Below are 21,925 nucleotides of genomic sequence, written 5' to 3'. Positions count from 1 at the left end.
GACTGCAGCGCCAAATACGTTCATTAGAATAAAGTGAGGATACGTTGTCTCCCCTGCGTATTAAACACATCTTTTTCACCATAGAAATCACATAACATTTTGAAAATTCCTCATGCATATATTTCCACACATTAGAATAACTTCAACCAACAACTTGCTGGCTTTCTAACTCCGTGATTTCAAACAAATGAACAACGAGTGCTGGAGTTAAGAACTCCGCGGTGTTGTCTCGATCGCTCGTTTAATTGGTGCTTTCGAACTGCACTAGGTGACGTCACTTCAGTCAGGACAATACTTGAAGTCTGCTCTTTGTACCTTTCGGACACAGCCTGTATTCTACTTGTATTCTATCCCAATGTATCCAAGTGATATAACTGTACCTTTCGAGAGCATGTAATGAACGCCCCGTTCTTTTGTGCGATTCTGAGTTGCCTGAAGAGGTCGGCCGTTGCCTCCGACCCTGCAGCCGCAGCCGCCCCCACCTCCACCCTCTCGGCCAGCCCCCCCGTGAGGTCCACGAATGCCTCCAAAGCCTGCCCCCCTGCGAGGGCCTCGTAGCTCCCGTGGAGTCTGAAACAAAGAATTGCAGTAATTAATTCTTGTTTAAAGCGAAGTTCAACATATCTATTTTTAAAAATTACGAATATCACATTTCTGATGAAATTCACAAAACATAGCATTAGTATTGTCTAAGCATTAATTAGTATTCTGTACTGCATGGTAATGTATAAGTCATTCGCAATTATATAGTATTTTATGAAAATATATTTTCTGCACAATTACATGTTAACAATAATATTTCTTGGCAAATTTTGTACAAAGTATGAATTAATTGTCTCCTCCCTATCCCATACATTCTTGCCTCCACAACAACTAATACTTATACAGGGTGTTTCCGTGAACTTGATTCAAACTTGCAGGGTGGATGGAGACTGACCCAAGTACCAATGTGAGATGAGGAACACCTGTTCGAAAACTCGCCATTAAAAAGTCATAAGCCAAAACTCGTTGGGACTGCCTATGACACTGGAATAAGACAAATGAAAGATACAGAAGAATCCTTGCTCCCTGTGATATCGTCGGAGCGACTCCGGGGATGTTAGATTAGATGCGACAGAGCTTCTTGCGCACCTGCATCGACGCTGGGGTTCGCCATTTTGAACAATTACTGTAACATTTTCGTCCTAGAGTGCTATGATGCACTGTAGTGAGGTCTGCATTAAATCTACAAGCTGGATCTTTCGGTTGTCTTATTCCACTGTCATATAAAGCCCCAACGAGTTTTGGCTTCTAACTTTTTAACCCTCCCTTGCTCGCGCCAATTTCCCTAACACCGATGCTCGCGTGGCGTCTGACAGACTCACGCAATGACCTGCATTGAAAACATATTTTTTTGAGGATTATTGTGGTTCAGATGAACCGAAGCGTAAACAGAATTGTTTTTCAAACCAATATATTTACTAAAAAATACAAAACCTACATCTTTAGTAAAAAAAAGAAAACTCGAGCAACACACAAGAAAGCCTTACATTTTTAGTTGGATAAAACACATTATTTGTTTTGGGCACAAATGTAACAGATATTCATTGAGTGTTCTAAAATACAAAACCGACATATTTAATAGAAATACAAAACTCGAGCAATACACTAGAAAGTCTTACATTTTTAGTTAGATAAAATACATTATTTGTTTTGGGTACAAATAGACTCGTGCTTTATAACATATGTTGTATGTACGATTTTGTAACACGAATACTCTCGCGGCGTCTGAGAGACTCGGTGCAGACAATATCACTAATAACTTCTCACCGCACACACTTGAACTGTCGTAGCTCGTTCTGAATAATCATTTGCTCATACCAGAAAGGTACCAGGCTGGGGAATACCCAAGCTACCTTGTTTCAGAAGTTATCGTTACTGATAGACTATCTGGCTTCTCGTGGACGCCACGCGAGCAACGGAATGGAACAGTTCCGGATAGGTGTTCCTTCTCCCATATTGGTACTTGGGTCAGTCTCCATCCACACGGCCAGTTTCAATCAAGGACACAGAAACATCCTGTATGTAAATTTACTTGAATATATACATATACTTGCACGCGCACCCCACCCCAATCACACACACATATATACACACAAAAAGAGTATAATAATTTGTGATGTTGGTTGAACATTAATTAATACGAAATAAGGGAAACTAAAGACAAGAAGTAGTAAAGATTAAAATCTCACGAGATCTGTATGGTGTTCGTGATCTAATACATTGTCTGCTTACATTGCACGAAAGTGATTTTAATTGAATTCAATTATGTACTAAACACATTTCCTATGCATACTAAGTCACGAAATAAGGTATATTTGGCTTTTGCGCAATTTTTACTGTTTCTCGTAAATTTCACATTTTTGCGCAAATATATCGAAAAATACAGTGAATATCTAAAAGTTGAAACGACGAAGTAATGCGTGATTCTCTGGCACGGAACACTTATGCCTTGTGCTGTTCTGGAATTTACCAGTGCCGAAGCTAAGCTCTCTATGAGGGCCGGAGACCGGGATTACCTAATATACCTATTTGTCTATTTATGATTTTTTTTACTTGTAATTTTATGAAATGACAGGAAATCTATAATCCTAGGCCTTACGATAATTACAGAATATTTCCATTACTGCTCTACTAGTTTTACTCTTACTAGAGAACTGCATAGGACCACTTTCGCTCGCTCATACTCGATCGAGTCTCGAGTGTATAGAATCAAATGTAATTTCAATGTGGCAACAATCGTAGAAATATATGTGTGAAAATCCGCCGGTAGATTCAGCCCATGCGTGTTGGTAAAATAGACTAACCTGCATTTTAACATGGAGATGATGCATGTTTTACTTATAAGATTCAATTTCATTGCGTCTTTCACTTGAGGGTCCACTACCACAGACAAATTACGGCTATACGTGTACTATTGGGCTTCGAATGTATACCGCTCGTTTTGCCTGTTCGAGCGTTGTTCGCTCGAGCTAAGGAACTGTCAATTCCGTGCGCTATCTAGCGTCGTCTGTGCGAACTATTTGCCGCTCGAGCGAAAAACGCCCATTACAGCACTCTAAAGCCCGCTTTAGACGAAAGCATTACCTTAGAATTTTTCTTAACATTTATGCCATGACCAAAATACTACCGTGTAAAGTGAGAAATTTTATGGCATTTCAGATGCCATGGCATATTTCATGGCCTTTGTCAAGGATAGGATCGATCCTATTTTCGTAGCATTTTTCGTAACATAACCAATCAGAAGCGATCTCTTGGTCACGAGTGCAGCTGTAATGGCGGCCGCGCGAGATGTAAACAATGTATCACTTCTCATTTTTAAAAACTGATAACTATTCAACCGAGAGGAATAAAGTTTCGTATAAACCGTTATTAGGTACAAAACAATGGCGCTGCTTAAACACATACTTTACAACATTTACTGTACACGTATGGAATAATATTTTAGGTTTTTCAAATGTTAACACCGTGCACTCAGCATAGATGATGTAACACGACGTGCCTTTCATGCTGTATATGTTATACGTTGCAATCGCAAAAGCTAGTCGAAAATGCTTGCGTGTAAAGTACTATCTGCTAGAAGATTTTTGGAAGCATTTGCATAGAATTTATGCTAGCAAAAATGTTAAAGGAAATGCTTTCCTCTAAAGTCGAATTAACTGGTGCACTAAGGCACCTTTGCGAGGTACTCATGTGGTCCCATAACATCCGATGTAGTTCATGAGGGGGGACGTCTAATTTCAGGGGTAGGCATACTTATACAGGACGAGGGTACGTCAGTGAACGTACACCCCAGCCATATATAGCAGTAAAGTTCCTAAAAATGACAACCATTAGTGCTCTAAACTACTGTGAACCATTTCGGTAGTATACTTTAAAGGCCAAGAGTAATCACAAAAATAACTATCCGTACTGTTCGTGAATTTGAAATAATTATTGCCTAAAAAGTATACTGATATTAGATACGATACAAAATTTACAATTTTGAAGAAAGAGCTAACATTTAAATTATTAGCAAATCCGAGTAAACTTGAACAAAAATGCAGGTCAGTATAAATATATTTTAAATCTACTATCATTTAAATACTACACTATTAAAACAGTCTGTTACAATAATGTCGAGAATCGTAATACCACTGAGAGTGGCGAAAATATATAAAAAATATCAAATTTCAAATTGTATTATTATCCACTTGGGACTTCAGTGATCCACTGTAAGATAAATCGTCAAAACAAATGTTTGTGTATCTTACTCAACAAAACAACTGATTTTCTCTTATGAAAATCAAACTATTGGTAATAATGTAATGAAATTTGCTACGGACATACCATTTTGTACGAGAAGCATGGTGACGTCATTGAATATGTCGCCACAGTCCCTCTAGTCCTTGAGTGGGCATGTACGTGCGCTAGGGAGATTCTGGCGTCAAATGCCAATTGTACGGACGTGAGCTTTCAGTCTGAGTTCTTGGTCCTGCTCATGTGACGCACCTGATAGTGGATCGTGTTTGTTCGGATTCGGTTGAAAGTTCGTGCTTACAATCAGTGGTTCGTGATTACAGTACAGTAACAAAGCAGTACAGTTATGAGTCTGTGCTCAGTGGAACACCGTGTGTTTATCGTTCGTGCGTAGGTCTACTTGAAAAGGAATGGTCTATCGCAACAAGCCACGAACTATCAAAGAAATGCAAGACAGCATTCGGCGGGACAATGACGCTGCAACTCATCATGTGTTGGTGGATAGGCGTGTGCAGGTATGAATTGATGCTAATGGCTTCCAATACTCGCCGTGACGTCACCATGCTTCTCATACACCAAAGAATGTCTGTAGCAAACTTCATTACATTATGACCAATTGTTTTATTTTTATAAGCGAAAATCAGAGGCTGAGAGCGAGTGAAACACCCTGCATTTGCCGTTATTAAACCTCCATTATTCTCAGTTTTTAAACTGCACACAGCTCCTACATAAATCGGTTTGCATTTATTTTTCTTCTGGGTGCTATTTCGATGGCTACTACAATATTCTTGCTATGCAAAAGTGTAAATAAACAAATAAGCCTTGTGAGTTCAAGAAGGTCGCATTAAGGTCAATCCATATGAAGTCATACAACATGGTTGCTTGACAATTTTTAAAAAAGTTTATTTTTGGTGTGGTGTGAGCCTCATTTGTTGACAGTTCAGAACCACTGTTATTTTAATTTTACTATTACCGATTTGAAGATGGCGGGCATTTTTTTTATCATGGCGCGCGTCATTTTCTCCAATCTTAAGCATCAGCGGCAACTTTTTTATCTCAGCTCTGGTAAGTCCTACGACAATGAGACAAAATCTGTGATGTTAATCACATTGTAGGCTACAATTATATTTCTGTGTAACCTCAGCTGAAGAAATCTCAGCTATGTGAGAGAATGGAATGAATGTCCGCGAACTGCAACTGATGGGGGTCATCAGAATCGTGTTCAGCTTGGGTTTTCTTTACGAGCATGAACAAGCCAATATCGCACAGTACTGATGTCTACACATTCATCCCCATAAAATGCCTTCAGTCTCAGATGAATGTCAATTTGTAGCACATTTTCTGCGTTTAGAAACTCGATCACGGCACGCTACTTCAGGCGCTCCACCGACATTGCATGGTTACATGCTGCCATTTTCCTCGCAATAGTTCAGCACCCCCTGGCGATAGAAGTTTAAAATCTTCAATTGAGTAGCGGGAAAGTCTTATAAGTGAAATGTATGGTTATTCAAAATCCAAAATGCGTTTACAAGGTAACAAAGAAAATAAAAACATAGTAAGCTTTACTTTTCAGCACGCCCTCGTATATATACTTTATTGCAGATCCATTTCAGAATTGTAATGTTGTTCATTGACATTCCAAATTACAGTTTGCAGAATTTTAACAAAAAATGTTAATAAGAAATGAAATTAGGCATACCATATTTAACGCAAAATATTGAATTTTTCACGAGTTTTGTATTTCTTAAACCAATTGAATCTCAAACTCAAAATTTTTACTGAAGTTACTTATCATGGAGTACAAATTGTGTACAAATTTCAAATTTTTAAACAACTGCCCACCAGAGATATTTAACCCTGAACTTGGAATTTTTTAACAAAAAGTACATGTTTATGACCCTGTAGACAAAAAAATATTAAAGTCTCAAGCTTCAAATAATTTTGACATACTCTACTGGTACACAGATACTTGCACAAAAAAATTCAAGTGTGAAACAAACTGCCTTCCCCTAAAAAGGTAAAAGTGAAGTGTTCCCCTGTGCATTGCACCACGCCATGAAGGCGTATAGGGGGTGTGGGGGTAACGCCCCACACTTTCTTGATCCGGTCGTGCCTTCCCCTCCAAAAAAAATGTCCGAAAATGTAATTTTGAGCGTTTAAAATACACAATTTTCACCTTAAAGTTTATTATGAAGGAATAATATTTAGAAAATTACACAGAAATATAATTGTAGCCTACAATGTGATTAACATCACAGATTTTGTCTCATTGTCGTAGAACTTACCAGAGCTGAGATAAAAAAGTTGCCGCTGATGCTTACGATTGGAGAAAATGACGCGCGCCATGATAAAAATATGCCCGCCATCTTCAAATCGGTAATAGTAAAAATAAAATAACAGTGGTTCTGAACTGTAAACATATGAGACTCACACCACACAAAAAATAAACTTTTTTAAAAATTGTCAAGCAACCATGTTGTATGACTTCATATGGATTGACCCATTAGCTATCGACGCTGTGCTAGAGAAAGGGATAAGTGTGGAAGAATTCTGAGCGATTTATAAAGTTAAAAACATCTTTACTACATGGATATTGATTATTACATTGTTTATTTTGGGGGGGGTAGAGGGGTTTCGTCTCAAATGAAACGAAATTGCTTACATTTTTAACTACTTTAATGGTAGTTCCTATATTTTCATATTCTTATGACACATTACGAAGTGCCCAGGCACCCCTCGTGTACACGCTAATGATTGTACATAGGCTATACGAATACAGCGTGTTTAAAAAAGAATGACCCGATTTTAAAACCTTATAGCTGTGCAACCATGCAGTGGCAGTGAATGGAATTTGCATTGCTTGAACTGCCGTGGCCTAGAGTTTTAAATGACAGCAGCTAGATACCACTAGTAGCGCCCAAATAGACGCTAACCATAGTCGTTCGCAAGATGGCGTGTACGCAACAGAAGGCGTTTTGTGTTCTCCAATTCAGCAAGAATGAGTCGATAATGACGATGTAGCGTGCTTTTCGAGAGCGTTTCAAGATTGATCCATAAGTGGCAAGGAACATTCGCCGTTGGTGTCGACAATTTGAAGAAACAGGGTGTTTAGGTAAGGGAAGAGTCCAGGGTGACCACACACTTCAGAGGAAAGTGCGAAAGAATTGAAGAGGCTTTTCAGAGAAGTCCGAACAAGTCCACTCGTCTTGTTAACTCAGAATTTGCGTGTGTTACAGTGAGGGGGGGCTGTCAGGCCCACCACCTCTATTTTTCAATTATTTAACTGAAAATTTTTGTAAAGAATTGAAAATATATTACATTGTTCGGTAGGGTTTTCTGAATATTCTGTATTAGTCTTGTTCATAAAAACATAAATGTTATGTAAACAGGAGGCCAAATGCACTTGGAGGGCGTACCAGGCGCCATCTTTAAAAGCGTGTTATTCGAGACACTCTGCTAGTGAGAGTATACAATTGGTTGGTAATGTATATTGTTGGTTGGTTGCGTAAACAAACAAGCACCAATAAAAATGTATTATGGTTTTTGTGAGTTTTAGCTAGGGTTAAAACGACTTTTTTTTAGGAGGTCATACGGATTGCAACTGGTGCAAGCTTTTCGTGTAGGTGCCACAACATTGGATAGGTCGCACGGGACGCCTTCGGAACCAAAGTTGCTGATGCTAGAGGGCGCTAGGGTGAAGTCTTACCCTCCCATGCACCTTCACAGCAAGTTCGTAAAATAAGATATTATTATGTAACATGCAGAAAGTCATTCAATTGTTTACTCACTTTGCGTATGCTTTCTCCACAAATGCCACCCAAAATTCATTTGGCTCCGAACAACTGGCATAGAGCAGCTTCCCTTCCTTCACAGGCAGCCTATCGTCAATGTACACGGTCACCCACTGACCGAAGCGCCAGAATCTGATGTATATCACGCCCCGATACTCATCTCCTGAAAGGCATTGCTCAGGAGGTACAACCTAAAATTATAATATTATCATTGAAAGAAAACTGTTAGATTACGACTGCAAAGCCAATGTTGACGATGAATGTGATAGTACTGGTTGGCAATGAGGGTACAATCGAATATAATAATATGTAATTAATCGTTAGGCTTTTTTATATGCAATAGATGTCGCCATTATACATAACATTTTCAGTATACCTATTGATTACAGTCACTTTATATATTATAGTACACAGAAGTTAGGATTAAATATAAAAGAGAACACAATAAGAAAGTAATAAACACTGGAATCATTTGTGAGATGAATTTCAAATTCTTCTATGGTCTTATCCTTTAACCAAAGTTGTACAATTTTTTTAAAAAATCTTATGAGGAACACATTTTGAGCAGTTACAGAAAGCACGTTGAACAGCTTGAATCCCATATAATAGTAACTGCTCTGGGTTTTATTTAAGTTGACAGTTGGCTTATCTACTCAATCACTATTTCATGTATTGTGTCTGCAGAGCATCATTTGATATTACATTAAAACCTCGTTAATGCGAACTAATGGTGGGAGATAAGTGGACCGCTTTAACGAAAGTCCGGATTAACTGAAATAACCTAAAAGAACAGTAGAAAGTGCATTAAAACTCAGTTTTTAGCAACAAAACACGTTTGTTATGGTGTATTTAAAGGCCATAGGCCTAATCACACTATACAGTACAGTACAAAGTCTGCGGGAAATAGAATTTCATCAGTGGTTGGCTGCCTTTTCTTTGAGCAGTTCTTTTCTTGACTTCTAGCCACATTTAAAACTTTGCATTCTGTTTTTTTTTTTTTTTTTTTTTGCCTGTCCGGATTAAGCGAAGTCCGGCTTATCGGGGTCCGGATCACGTAGTTTCAATAGTCTAACGGGCTACAATATGAGTGTGTGTTCGTGTGAATAAATATAAATGAGGAATTATTGGCATGTCCAGTTGGACAAGGATGACGGTGATTAAAATTTCCACAGTATACCCAGTTTTCCTTTCAAAATTTTAGGTGTACCAAGAAAATGTAAAACGTAGCATGACTAATGAAAAGAAGCCATAATCCTAGACATGCCAACGAATTAGCACTAAGTTATTGTGATTTTAAATTTGTCTTATCTGTTAGGTACTACCACAGATAAGTTAAATTAACTCATCTGTGGTTCTACAGTGACTTTCACAGTCAAGTCGTGCGTGGAGAGGCGTCTAGCTTGTCGGACATTAAGAGTTCGTCTACCGGCATTTAGATCACAGCTGTACACTGAGCTTGGCACTGGACGCGTCAGTGCTTCAATATCCAGATAGCTGATGTCCAGTTTGCACGTGTTTGTGAAGTGTTAAGGTGTTAACAAGTGTTTTAGATTGTTTTGTTTTAGTTTACGTATTACTGGTACTTTTCTGTAGTCTAATAACATAACAAACTATAGAATCATTGGAAATATTAAGTACAAAGAACTCCAAATCATTTAGCAATCACTTTTCCAGACAGGAAATATCTAGAAATGTCTGAGGAATGCCTTGTCAGACATTGCCGAGCTTCCTTGATCGCCATCGTTGCAAACAGGTGTAAACAATTGCAATCAGGGAACAGACTACAGGTGACTGATTCGGCATTATTAGTAAAATCGATCGGAATAAATGTCTGGGAGCAGAGAGAGGTCATTGGTCAGTCAGTTCCGAGCAGTTAGGGAGAGAGGCAGAAGTACGATTCGAGGAAGAACGTGTTGAAGCGAGTCGGGAGTCAAATCTCTTTGTAGAGTCACGACCATAACCATACTTCGCAGAACTTCAGCTTCTATAAAGAGACAGGTATACCGTTTTCCTTTAGCCATGCAGATCCAGTCTGTAGGGGTTCAAAACTCAAGTGTTGTGTTTTGCCATTCATATGTGTGTAGTTAGTACCTCTCGCACCTTACCATCAAGCATACCATGAATAGCGAGATGCTCCATAATCAAGGATGAATGATCAGTGAGCTACATCAACCCACATACCGAAGGGTATGTTACGATAATGCCACGCTGAACGTACAATTTGAAACAACGATTCTTTTATGTAGGGAAGTTAGAAGGCGCCTTGCAGCAGAATTTCCAGATATTCCTCTTTCACACAGAGACAGCGTTCGGATAATTGAGAACAAATTTAGGGAAACGGGTCTGATCTGAACGACATGTGCTTACTGAGGAAAAACTACACGAAATTGCAGAACGATTGGAACATACTCCTCAAAAGTTCCTCCGGCGCCCTGCAACAAGGAACAGACATTTGCGTGACTCCTACGTGGCGAGCTACCAAACGTTTAAACCTGAAGCCATATATTAGAAGAATTTAAAGAATGTATCAGGAGATAAATTGAAGCAATTTCGGAAGAGGAACTGACACGTGTTAGTGAAAATTTCCTAAAAAGAAGCCTTAAACGTGTGAATGCAGAAGGACAACATTTCCAACATCTCTTGTAACAAGGTACGTGCTCATTTACGAGCTTATGTCAATACATAGCTATCGGTTCCAGTTACGCAGATGATGCATCCAATTTGCCGGTAGACGGACTCACACTGCCCGGGACGCTGGCCGCCGCTACACGGATGACTCGACCGTAAACATTGTATCTATATTTTTACATATATAAAAATGGATGTATGTGTGTATATATGTATGTATGTTTGTTCCGGCATAACTCTCGAACGCCTGGAGCAATTTCAACCAAACGTTTTACACATGTGACTTACAATCTGAAAAGTAATAATGTGGGGATAAGACACCCCTGGCATCCCTAGGGCTGGTGGTGAGAAGGGGGTGACATGTAAAACTAATCGAAGACGACCGATATTAATGTCGAATCCATGGTTTTCGGGGTCGCTAATCTAATTGGTGACATTTACGATGACATTTAATCTCAAACAGCTTTATTCTTTTACAGATTTCATTGCCGTAAGCCTTCAAAGAAACGTAAGGCGATTGGCCAAGTGAAATCATTCCGACGAATCTCCCTTTTAACTTTAAGATATTGCAATTTCCAGTGAGACTTGCTTTCTCGATCACGATCAACAAGTCAGAGCATCAGTCTATTGAGTACTGCGGAGTGGATTTAAGATCGCCATGTTTTGCCCACGCACAACTTTATGTTGCTTGCTCAAGGGCGGGTTCACCAATTAAATTATTTATTCTTGCTCCTGGAGGTGAAACTAAAAATGTTGTTTATAATCAAGTTTTGAGTTAAATTAATATTATAGTGAATTTGTAAAAGATTTTACTTTATAATTTGTATACTGTACTTATACTTTTAAATACCTGTAAATAAAATTAGTTACATTTTACACTATAGTTAGAATTCATTATTTTCCTGTCTAATAGAAGACTGGGATAAATAAATACCCGGGCAACGCAGGGTAATCAGCCTAGTTGTACATAAAATTGGAATACTACTATTATCAATAAATCGTAATAAGGAAATAATCTCATCATCTCACTAATTATAATAATTCATTTATTCAGCCTAATAATTCATCTCTATAAATGCCACTGTCGGGATCTGAAAATAAAGCATATTTCAGCTTTCTAATAAAAACTAACAATAGCAACATTTTAATCAATATTATAAGAGCTAGTACAGTTTGAAAAGCAAAGAAAAGTTTACCCTTTCTATGAGGTCAGGCCTCTTTGCGATGGCAGCGCATGCTGAAAGGAACCAACAATCTCCCAGAATCCCCTGCTTCACGTCGCTGCGACTGATGCCGTCAATGAAGAGCTGGGGATCGTCCACCAGTTCCTGAATAAATATCAGAACGACAAAAATATCAAAGATCCTATAGCCTAATGCAGGGTATGGTATAAAAACGGATATTTTTGTTTTCGTTGGTAGAGTTTCTGTAATGGTGTTGGGAACGCTTATTGATTGTCAATTGCATCACCAATGTACGCGATTTACAGACATGGATCGCTGGAGCTGTGAGGGCAGTGCCGTCTCCAGGAAAAAGTGTAGTGTAGTGTGTTACTGTACAGTGTAGAGGGAAATAGTGAATGGTATATTAAATTTTAAGCTCCGTTGTTTTTGTTTCTTTTTTCATTTCAGATATGTGACACGCGCCCGAGCTTACGTCATTGGTCAAGATAATGTTGAACATGCAGCAGCAAGTTAAAGTTGCAACGTGGTCAATTGTGTTATTGCAGAACGGCTGTAAATGGGAAGAAATGGCGAAAACGTATTTATTTATTTATTTATGCTTTGCACTTCTACAGAGGATTGAACCTCCAATCACAGAAGCCGTACACTGTGTTTGATTAATACAATAGAAATTACATAGAAATATACAAACACATATTTATTCATTCACGTACAATACATATAACAAACATACGTAACACATGAGATATATATACACACTTATCTACATACATGTAGGTAAGAGGTTTATACGTAATTCACAAGTATTGCACACTGTAAATGGTAACATTTATATTAAACAATCTATATTCTATCAGTGTTTCGTTTTCTATAGCACTGAATCTATTTTTTCTTTTATATCTGTCAAATGGAAGTGAAAAATCTACACATTGGTTGTTTGCAACAAGGATATTGTAACTGTGACACATTCTATTTATTGGTGAGTTTCTATATTTCTGAGTTTTTGAAATTTTAGAAGTTAGAATATTTCTATTACGCAGATTATTTTTTGTTATATTGAATTGTATTTGACCGAGAAAGGAGCTGTTGTCTAAGACACCATTAATTGTTTTATACAAGTACAACTGTTCTAATATTTTCCTCCTATTACTAAGACTCTTAAAACCAAATATGTGAAGCAGATTATTATAATTCCCGTTATTTTGTCGTGGGGACATATCATATTTCTTGTAAAATAGATACCTTAGGAACCCTTTCTGAAATCTTTCTATGCTATTTTCGTACGATCTATACATTGGAGACCAAATAACGGATGCGTATTCAAGTCTACTTCTTACTATCCTATTATATAGAGTTGTAATACAATGTATCTTTAGAATTTCTTATAACAAAACCTAATAATTTGTAGGCCTTATTTCCCATATATGATATGTGTTCTTTGAAGGTCAAAGCAGAATGAATGAAAACACCAAGATCTTTGATTGGATTCACCTCTGGAAGTAATTTACCACAAATTGAATATGTACACCTCAAATTATTTTTTTATTCGTTAATTGCAGAAAGTAGCATTTATTTGTATCAAATGTGAGATCATTTAAGCAGCTCCATTCATATAGTTTCTCTATATCTTCTTTGAGATCTATTGTATCGTCTAGACCATTAATTAATTTGTATAATTTAATATCATCAGCATACAAAAGAATTTATGAGTTCTTAACACAAGTTGGTAGATCGTTTACATATAAAATAAATGAGAGAGGTCCTAGATTAGATCCTTGTGGGACACCGGAGTTTACAGTATAGTCACATGATTTTGATTTTTTGTAAGTTCAATATTCTCTCCTACCCTGAAGATATGATTTCAGTAAATTCAACATATTATTTGTCAAACCAAAGCCTGATAGTTTATGCAGAAGAATATCATGGTTGATTTTAACAAAAACTTTTTCACAGTCAATATAGGTTGTGTGTACAGCAGATCTACAATAGAATGCATTATATACATCTTGCACAAAATTTGTTAAATTAGTTGTAGTAGATCTACCTGGGGAAAACCTATATTGGCAATCGCTTATGTAGTTTTTAACATATTTGAATATTCTTGTATGTGCACATATTACAGCAGTTGGTCTATAATTTTCAATTCTTGTACTTTCACATGATTTTAAGATTGGGCAGACTTTAGTTAATTTCCAAATCTTTGGGGAAACATTGTGTCTTCATTATTAAATTATAAATAAAACATAGCCTAATGGTTTCTGAAGCACTTCGGCGTAAGCCTTAATTACATATGGAGGAATTCCATCTGGTACACTGGATTTTTTCGGTTTTAATTTTTTTACTGCATGCCAATATTCCTTGTCAGTGATCCCATCGTTAGTGAGTGAATTAGATACCTTTAATTCAACTTCATCCGTAATTTCGTATAATTTCGTATGTGCTAAGATATTCAGCATAAACAGATTGAAAGTATGAAGAAAAGCTGTCAGCTATACTTTGATTTATTTGTAAAGTTCTGCTGTCATGTAGGATAGTTTGATTTGAATACGCATTTCTACCTTTCCTATTATGTACACAGTTCCAGAAAGATTTTATATTATTGTTAATGCTTTCCTCGGTTTCTTTGATGTACATACGATACGCTTTATTTATAATTGACTTCGCTTTTATGCCAGTTTCTCTATATTTTGTTTTACTATCATCAGCTTATATCATGCGTTTTCTATGATATTAGAAGTTGTTTCTTCAGTTGAATGTTCTCCTCTTGCAGCCGTTCCACCTGTTCAAGACATGTGGCAATGGTCTCGGATTGCTTTTTTATTAAATCAACATTTTCACCCAGTTTTTGATGAGCATAGTCCAATGATTTGCTCAATTCCTGCTCTGTCTCTTTATTTTGCTTCCTCAGTTCCTCCACTTCCTTTGATAGCGTTTACAATAGTTTGTATACATTTATAACACCATTAAGACTTGTTTCCATGATATAAAAAACTCAATATGCTGACCAAGGCAGTAATTTATTTTATTATAAAACATAAACTTAACTTAACGTTTCAACCTTCTATCAAGGTCTTCTTCAGACTCTGCACCAAGTACAAATGTAACAAGATACAAAAACAGGACGATATATATATACACACAAACATTACTCCCTCCAGACTATTAGAAAGTTGTTCTGGAACATTCTAGCAGGTGGCTTTCCCTTGTCAACTGTACTTTCACCTAAAAGGCTAAACATATTTACTTCCATATAGAATGTGGTTGGGCTCTTTATCTCACGCTCTTTTTCCTTCTTCCTTCTTCTCTTCTCTCTCTCTCTCTCTCTCTCCCTCTCTCTCTTGTACTTTCCACTTTTTCTAACACCTTCTTCCATTCTTTGTTTAACTTCAGTTCCCCATTCCAGTTCATTATGTCTTCTTCACCTTTCTTCTCTATTTCCTTGGCCTCCTTCAATTTTCTCACTAGTATTCTCTTCTCCCTTCCTATCTGCTTAGCATCATCCCACTCTATATCATGTCCTGTTTTTCTCGTGTGTTTAAATATCACATTTCTCTTTCTCTTAAGTCGTACATCATTGCTATGTTGTTTCAACCTGTCTTTCAGCCTCTTTTTCGTTTCTCCTATGTACACACTCTGACATTCTTTACATTTCACTTCGTAGATAATCCCTTCCTCTTCCTATTCTCTGTTTTCCTTTTCCTTGTTTGCATTCTTCGCTATTCTCAAGATGCTTCTCCTTCCCTTCCCGTAAGTTTTAATGTCCGCTTTCCTAAGCACTTTGCATATCTTTTCTGTGGTCTTCCCCATACTCCTTATTCCAAACCTTTTCTCTTTTTCTTTCTCTTCCAATTGTCCCCTGCCCCCTTTCTTCCTTCTTCTGTTTATGTCCAGTCTATCCTGCTTCTCATAGCCATTCTTTTCCAGCTGTTTCCATAGGCTATTTATTTTGCCTTCTTTTTCACATTCTTTCGTGCATATTTTCTTTATTCTGTCCTCAATATTCTTTATAAAATTTATTTTTGTCACCTCACTTACATCACTTCTTCTGATGCCAAGCGGTTTCAATTTCTTGTCCTCTCTTCCTTTTCATCAATATATCTAGGTAGCTTAACTTGTCTACTTCTTCTATTTCGAGTTCCAATAATATCCCTCTTGCTTCATCTTGTATTTCTTTGGCATAAATGTCCTCCTGGTAGGAATCTCAGGGGGTGCGATGATAAGCGGTTTTGTGTACGGACGCTTGCCATCTCTTGGGGGGGGGGGGTACGTATTTGTAGACACTGCTAGGATATCTCCAAAACATGCTACAGTGTAGGAACATTTTTCCAGCTCCCACTGTTGTCTAGGATTACTACTATAGGAGTTGGAGTCCTGTCCAATGCTGGTCATGTTCCACATCTGATTTCACGCCATTGTCAATTGGAGCTACGTAGAGACCCCGGATTTGCTGTATTATTGTTATGATAAGACCTTTCAAACGACATATTCTTCGACCCCCCTTGCTATTTGAAAAAATTGAGTCGACCCCAGCCTACCCCCTTATGGGGGTCCCGGATAGGGAGTGATTGGCCTCAAAACGTTTCCCCCTGTACATCATGGAATACGTGCTTTGCCATTCCTAACTATTTACAGCCGTTCTCACAATACCCAGGGCGGGGTGAGACTTTATGGACACCCTGTATATATATATGTGTGTGTGTGTGTGTGTGTGTGTGTGTGTGTATACACACACACACACACACACACACACACATACACAGGATGTCAAAAAACAAAACAACTTCAACAATGCTTGAGTGGTGCTGGTAGATATCATAAACACTTAACAATAACTTTTCCTTGCAACATTACCTGAAAAGCGCTTAGTTTATGTGCTATAAACACTGAAAATCTAACCTGTATGTACGCAACCCAACACAGAAAAAGATCGCTCTGACATAACTTCTGGGTTACCACTAGTGTGCGTCCCTTGTCAAGAGAGACGACTTTAAAACAACAACTTGGGTAGTCTTACCTGAACAAAATCAAAAATGTATACATACATATATGTAGCTATACATTTGTGTGTGTGTGTATGTATGTATGTATATATATATATATATATATATATATATATATATATATAATATATATATATATATATATATATATATATATATACAGTAGAGGGTGTCCCAAAAATAATTTGGCATAACATCAGGAATGTGTGTTTCTCATATGTAAACTTTCTGATTTTCATGGGTAATAAATAAGTTATGTAATATCTTTAGATGACTGAAATCCATCAAAACCATCATCCACGAAATCAGTTTCCACGACTTCTGTCTCTCTTCTTATTCAGAAGTGCGTTCTCTCACCTGAGGCCTAAGCCACTGCACATCCGCTAGCTCCTCGTTGTCGGGGTCGGAGTAGCTGAGAGACAAGGGCTCCGCGGGGAAGTCGGGATCCTCGAATAGCTCTCCATTCTGCAGGGATTCGACAAGCTCCTCCACAAGACTCTGTTCCTGGGGGGAAATTTGCAAGAGATAGAATTCCGTTAGACAAGGAAAATAATGTGACTGACAAATTACGATTCAACACAAGGTGAGATTTTTTAAAGTTGTGCTTGAGAAGAAAACACTTCAGGAGCTGCAAATTCTTTCAATGGCATGCATTTCGTATTGAAAGAGGAATCAATAATACTATTTTTGCCTTAATTACTATGTACACTTCTGTTCGCATAAAATGGCACACTCGTTTGAGTTCTCGGGTTCGATACCCGGTGGAGGCACATGGCACAGTGGTTCGGATCCCACTTTAAACCGTAGGTCCAGTCCCGATTAGTCTTACTGTGCATTAAGTGGACTTAAAAACAAAGTTCAGCTTCGGAGCCGATCGAGTCTTGCAGTACACCCGAAGTAAATGTTCGAAAAACAACACCCTGCAGTGTTGCTTACCACTAATGTTTCTCACCGCGTGCAGGGAATTTTCTGACTTTCCGAGCAAAAGGACACAGTTACAGTGTCCATTTGTTCATTCAAACGGCAGGGAAAATTTCGTAAAAAAAATCTTCGAAAAACTCAGTATCCCATAACTAATTTTAAAAAGTGCCTCAATTACTTAATTGGGGAAAAACTCATACTTCTTTGAAATCAGCAAGGAGAGAAAGGTGGTTCCATTAACCCCTTCCCCTAGCATAACGTAACAGCAACGTCGGCATTCAGCCAGGAGACCTGAGTTCGAATTCCGGCCTGGGCATGGGTGTTCGTTGCGAGTGTCCCTTCATAAATTTTCTCATATCATCATTTTTCCTCATCGTCGCGATTCGCCTAAAGTGGAAGAAAAAACGACGGCAAATTAAAAAAATCTAATCAAATTTGAAATTCAAGATGCGGCTGGAATGAAATAAACAGTTCAAAGAAATAAAATTCTCTCTTTCTGCATTAATAATTACAATGTAAGGCTTTCCTGAAACCATTTTCTTTCACTCGGAAAGTCAGAAAATATCCTGCATGCTGTGAAAATCTTTATTGGTGAGCAACACTGCAGGGTGATGTTTTTCGGCATTTACTTCGGGTGTACTGCCACACTCGATCGGCTCCGAACCTGAACTTTAACTCAAATGAGTGTGCCACTTTATGTGAACAGAAGTGTACAATTACAGTGGGAGAAATCGTAGAAAGAAGTAAAAACGATCCACAAAGCACCGAGTAGTTGAAAAATATACTGTAAAAAATGTAAACGTTAATCTGAATTTAAAAGCAAAAATAGGAAACAACCACGTGCTATAGGAACTACAGCATTTTATTTTAAGACCATAAACAAAATTTCGTATGTTTATATAACATCTGGGAAAATATCGTGAGTAGTTTCTTTATTGAACTTACAATGTATGTGGTGCATAATAGGTGTCAAGCATACACCTGCTACTACAGTCTACAACTTTAGTTTTGGAAATGCTCGTCAAAAATATTTGTTTCTTCACATCTTCAAATAAATGTACGTACCTATTTCCAAATAGAAAGGAAGTTGCGTTATCCTCTCTCTCTCTCTCTCTCTCTCTCTCTCTCTATATATATATATATATATATATATAGGGTAAAATCGGGTAGCCCCGGACATCGGGTAACATCGGACAGTGTGAGTTCCGAAACTGCGGTATGAGCTAGCAACACTGTATCAGCAGAAAAAGAAAGGACTTTGTTCTCCCCTGCACGTGCAAGTAGTAGGAGTTGGTCCGTGAAGAATAGCGGACGTGCTGCAAGCCGCTCTGTTTCTGCGTATGCGGTGTTCGTCCCGAAGTAACTTAAGGAAGGTCATTGCTATTATAAAGGTAAGTAAATGAAACACAAATAGTTGTCAGTATACTGGTTAGGGTTTGACTGTGTGTTAGTGTGAGGCATGTTATTGTCGAATGGTGCGTGTCGGGTAGCCCCGGACAGGCAATTGGAGGGTAACACCGGACAAAATGTAGCAGTTCTTGACACTGTGTGATAGCGTTCAGTTCTGATATTGTTGACGGACATTGCAGTCATAAGGATTTGAAAGTGATCCAATATACGAGGGATCACAGTATTCATATGACCAGTACTCCTCCACATACCACGCACAAGAGTCAGCCCCTTGACAGGTATTTTATGAAACCGTTTAAAGGAGCATACAAAGAAGCTTGTTCGATGTGGATGCGCAAGAATGCTGGAGTAAAGATAACCGAATTATGATGTAGCGCACCTTGTTGCAGAGACATACCGTAAGGTGTGTCTCATGGACATTGCTCTCAATGGATTTGTGTGCACTGGAATATATCCATTCAACCGTAATATATTCACAGACATTGACTACCTGCCCGCAAACGTGACTCGCGTTGAAAGATGTTACACTCCGCAAACCTGTGAAGACCCAGAACCTTCAACTTCAGCAGCGGTGGACACAATGAGGGCTGCTTCTTCTCCGTCGTCTGCAGTGGATCCACGTTCTCTACAAGTCACCGAGGAACCTGAATCTCCTCGTCCATCAACTAGCAAAGGGCTCTCCATTATTGAAAAGTTATCACCAATACCAGAAAATCGTAAGAGACGTTTAGCGTCACGAACAAGAAGAACTGCAGTGAGTGAGATACTAACATCTTCACCATATAAGAAGCAACTTGAAAGAAAGCTGACCTCAACACATGTACTAGCAAAGAAAGGTCGCAAGAAGCTAATGGGCCACGATCAGCTTGCTTGTGACAATAACAAAGAGGACATACGACCAGACGAACAGGATAGCACAACTGAATGCATCATTTGCGGTGAAACGTTCAATGAAGGCTGGATTCAGTGTCAATCCTGCGATGGCTGGGCCCATGACAACTACACCGATATCGAATCAACTGATATCCATTACACATGTGATTACTGTAAACTTCCTGGGTAGGTGTTCTTATTGTTCCTTCCAAGTGTAGAATATGATTTTTTTTCAATTATCTTAAGTGTCCGGTGGTACCCGCCAATATGTGAAAATATGTAAAACGTAGCGATCTGTATTGTCATTTGTTTATGTACTTCTTTCTGCATTTCTTTCGATAACTTTGCTTTGTCAATAAAGATCACATTCCAAATAAATATTTCAGGCTTGTTTTAAAACAATTTTGCATCTTCTTACCAAGAAGCACATCACTGTGTGAACATGTCCGGGGCTACCCCATTTTCCCCTATATATATATATATATATATATATATATATATATATATATATATATATATATATATATATATATACACACACACACACACACACATACAGGGTGTATCGTAAGTAATAGCACAACTGACACAGTTGAAAGTACACGATAATAGAAGCAAAATAGTCGCAGTAAACATGGGTTTGCAAACGAGCCTTTTTACAGATAATTGCGAATGTGTGGTCACATCCTGAAGTTGGTAAAATGCTAATAATGTTTGCAAATGTGTGGTTAGAAGTCGTCTCTGATTGAATTTTGTAAACACCGAGTTTTTTTACTCCTTGCGCGTCCCGAGGTTTGCTCTTCGTTTATAAAACAGAACATTTCCGAGAGATGGCGTTGTAATCAAACAGGATGGATACAATCAGTACACAGTCTAATCGTACTGTGTAGTGCAAATGGAACCTTACAGCAACGAAGAGTACATTTTAAAAATTAGGACGACGTTTACAAACAATGAAGTCAGTGGCGGCTTGTAACCACACACTCGCAATTATCTCGAAAACGTTTGCACACCCACGTTTACTGAGACTTTTTTGCACCTATTATCGTGTACTTTCAACTATGTCAGTTTGCGCAATTACTTATGATAGACCCTGTATATTCAAATGTAACTTCGATCACAAATTCACATTCTTTTCATTATGTCTGGGTATAATGTATTAACAGTACGACTGAACTTACAAGAATCTAATTTAGTTTTGAAGTGTATGTTTGTTTGCCTATGTATTATTTCTCAATATAAATAGCAGAGACATTAAAGATTAAGATGACGGTGATAGCGATGATGCCTCTAATAACAACAATGTTAATATAGAAATCACATCCACTATTTGAAACTACTTTATGCGGAATAAAATGTCAGTATGACTAAACATCTACATAGAGCTCAGTACATTGTTTTGAATCAATGTTTTACAATACAAATTTCACTGGTCAGGAAAATAATTTTAATATTTCCTAGAGTATGGGTAACAAAACATTTGAATGTGAAATTTAAAACCTTCATTAAGAATCACATTTGAGATAGTCCTATTTGTTTTTAACATTATGCACTTGCTTCAAAATCTGCTTAGGGCTTGAGGATTTCTAATTTAAGGTCACTTAAGAAGTGTTGCTGATCATTTTTTTAAAATTTGCTTCAAGTATCGGATACAGTAGTTTATAACCATTTGGCACTGAAACTGTAACGAGAACAACAACAACAAAACAAAAGACAGGAAATATACATACACGTTATACAGTGTGTTTTTAAAGTCCAGCAGGGTTCTGAAAACCTATAACTTTTAAAGTATTAGGATAATTACAACGAGATATTGTTGGTTACACAGAGGAAACTTTGA

The 21,925-nt window shown here is 37.8% G+C and overlaps 1 protein-coding gene across 3 annotated transcripts in view; it reads right to left on the bottom strand.

Annotated features, from left to right (window-relative positions):
- LOC145989857 (calpain-A-like) overlaps positions 1-21,925 on the bottom strand; it is a 165,073-nt gene that overhangs the window by 35,520 nt on the left and 107,628 nt on the right. For all 3 annotated transcript variants that reach the window (XM_083125314.1, XM_083125315.1, XM_083125316.1), the window contains 4 exons: positions 17,239-17,385; positions 11,894-12,025; positions 8,067-8,260; positions 381-570 (listed from right to left, as the gene is read on the bottom strand). In XM_083125314.1, coding sequence (XP_082981440.1) covers positions 381-570; positions 8,067-8,260; positions 11,894-12,025; positions 17,239-17,385 — 663 coding nt within the window. The remainder of the gene's footprint in view (positions 1-380; positions 571-8,066; positions 8,261-11,893; positions 12,026-17,238; positions 17,386-21,925) is intronic.

Source organism: Lepisma saccharinum, chromosome 7 (assembly GCF_977018435.1).
Source record: "Lepisma saccharinum chromosome 7, izLepSacc3.1, whole genome shotgun sequence".
NCBI lineage: Eukaryota > Metazoa > Arthropoda > Insecta > Zygentoma > Lepismatidae > Lepisma > Lepisma saccharinum.
The sequence above is the reverse complement of the archived record's forward strand: the minus strand, read 5'-3'. Positions and strand labels throughout refer to the sequence as shown.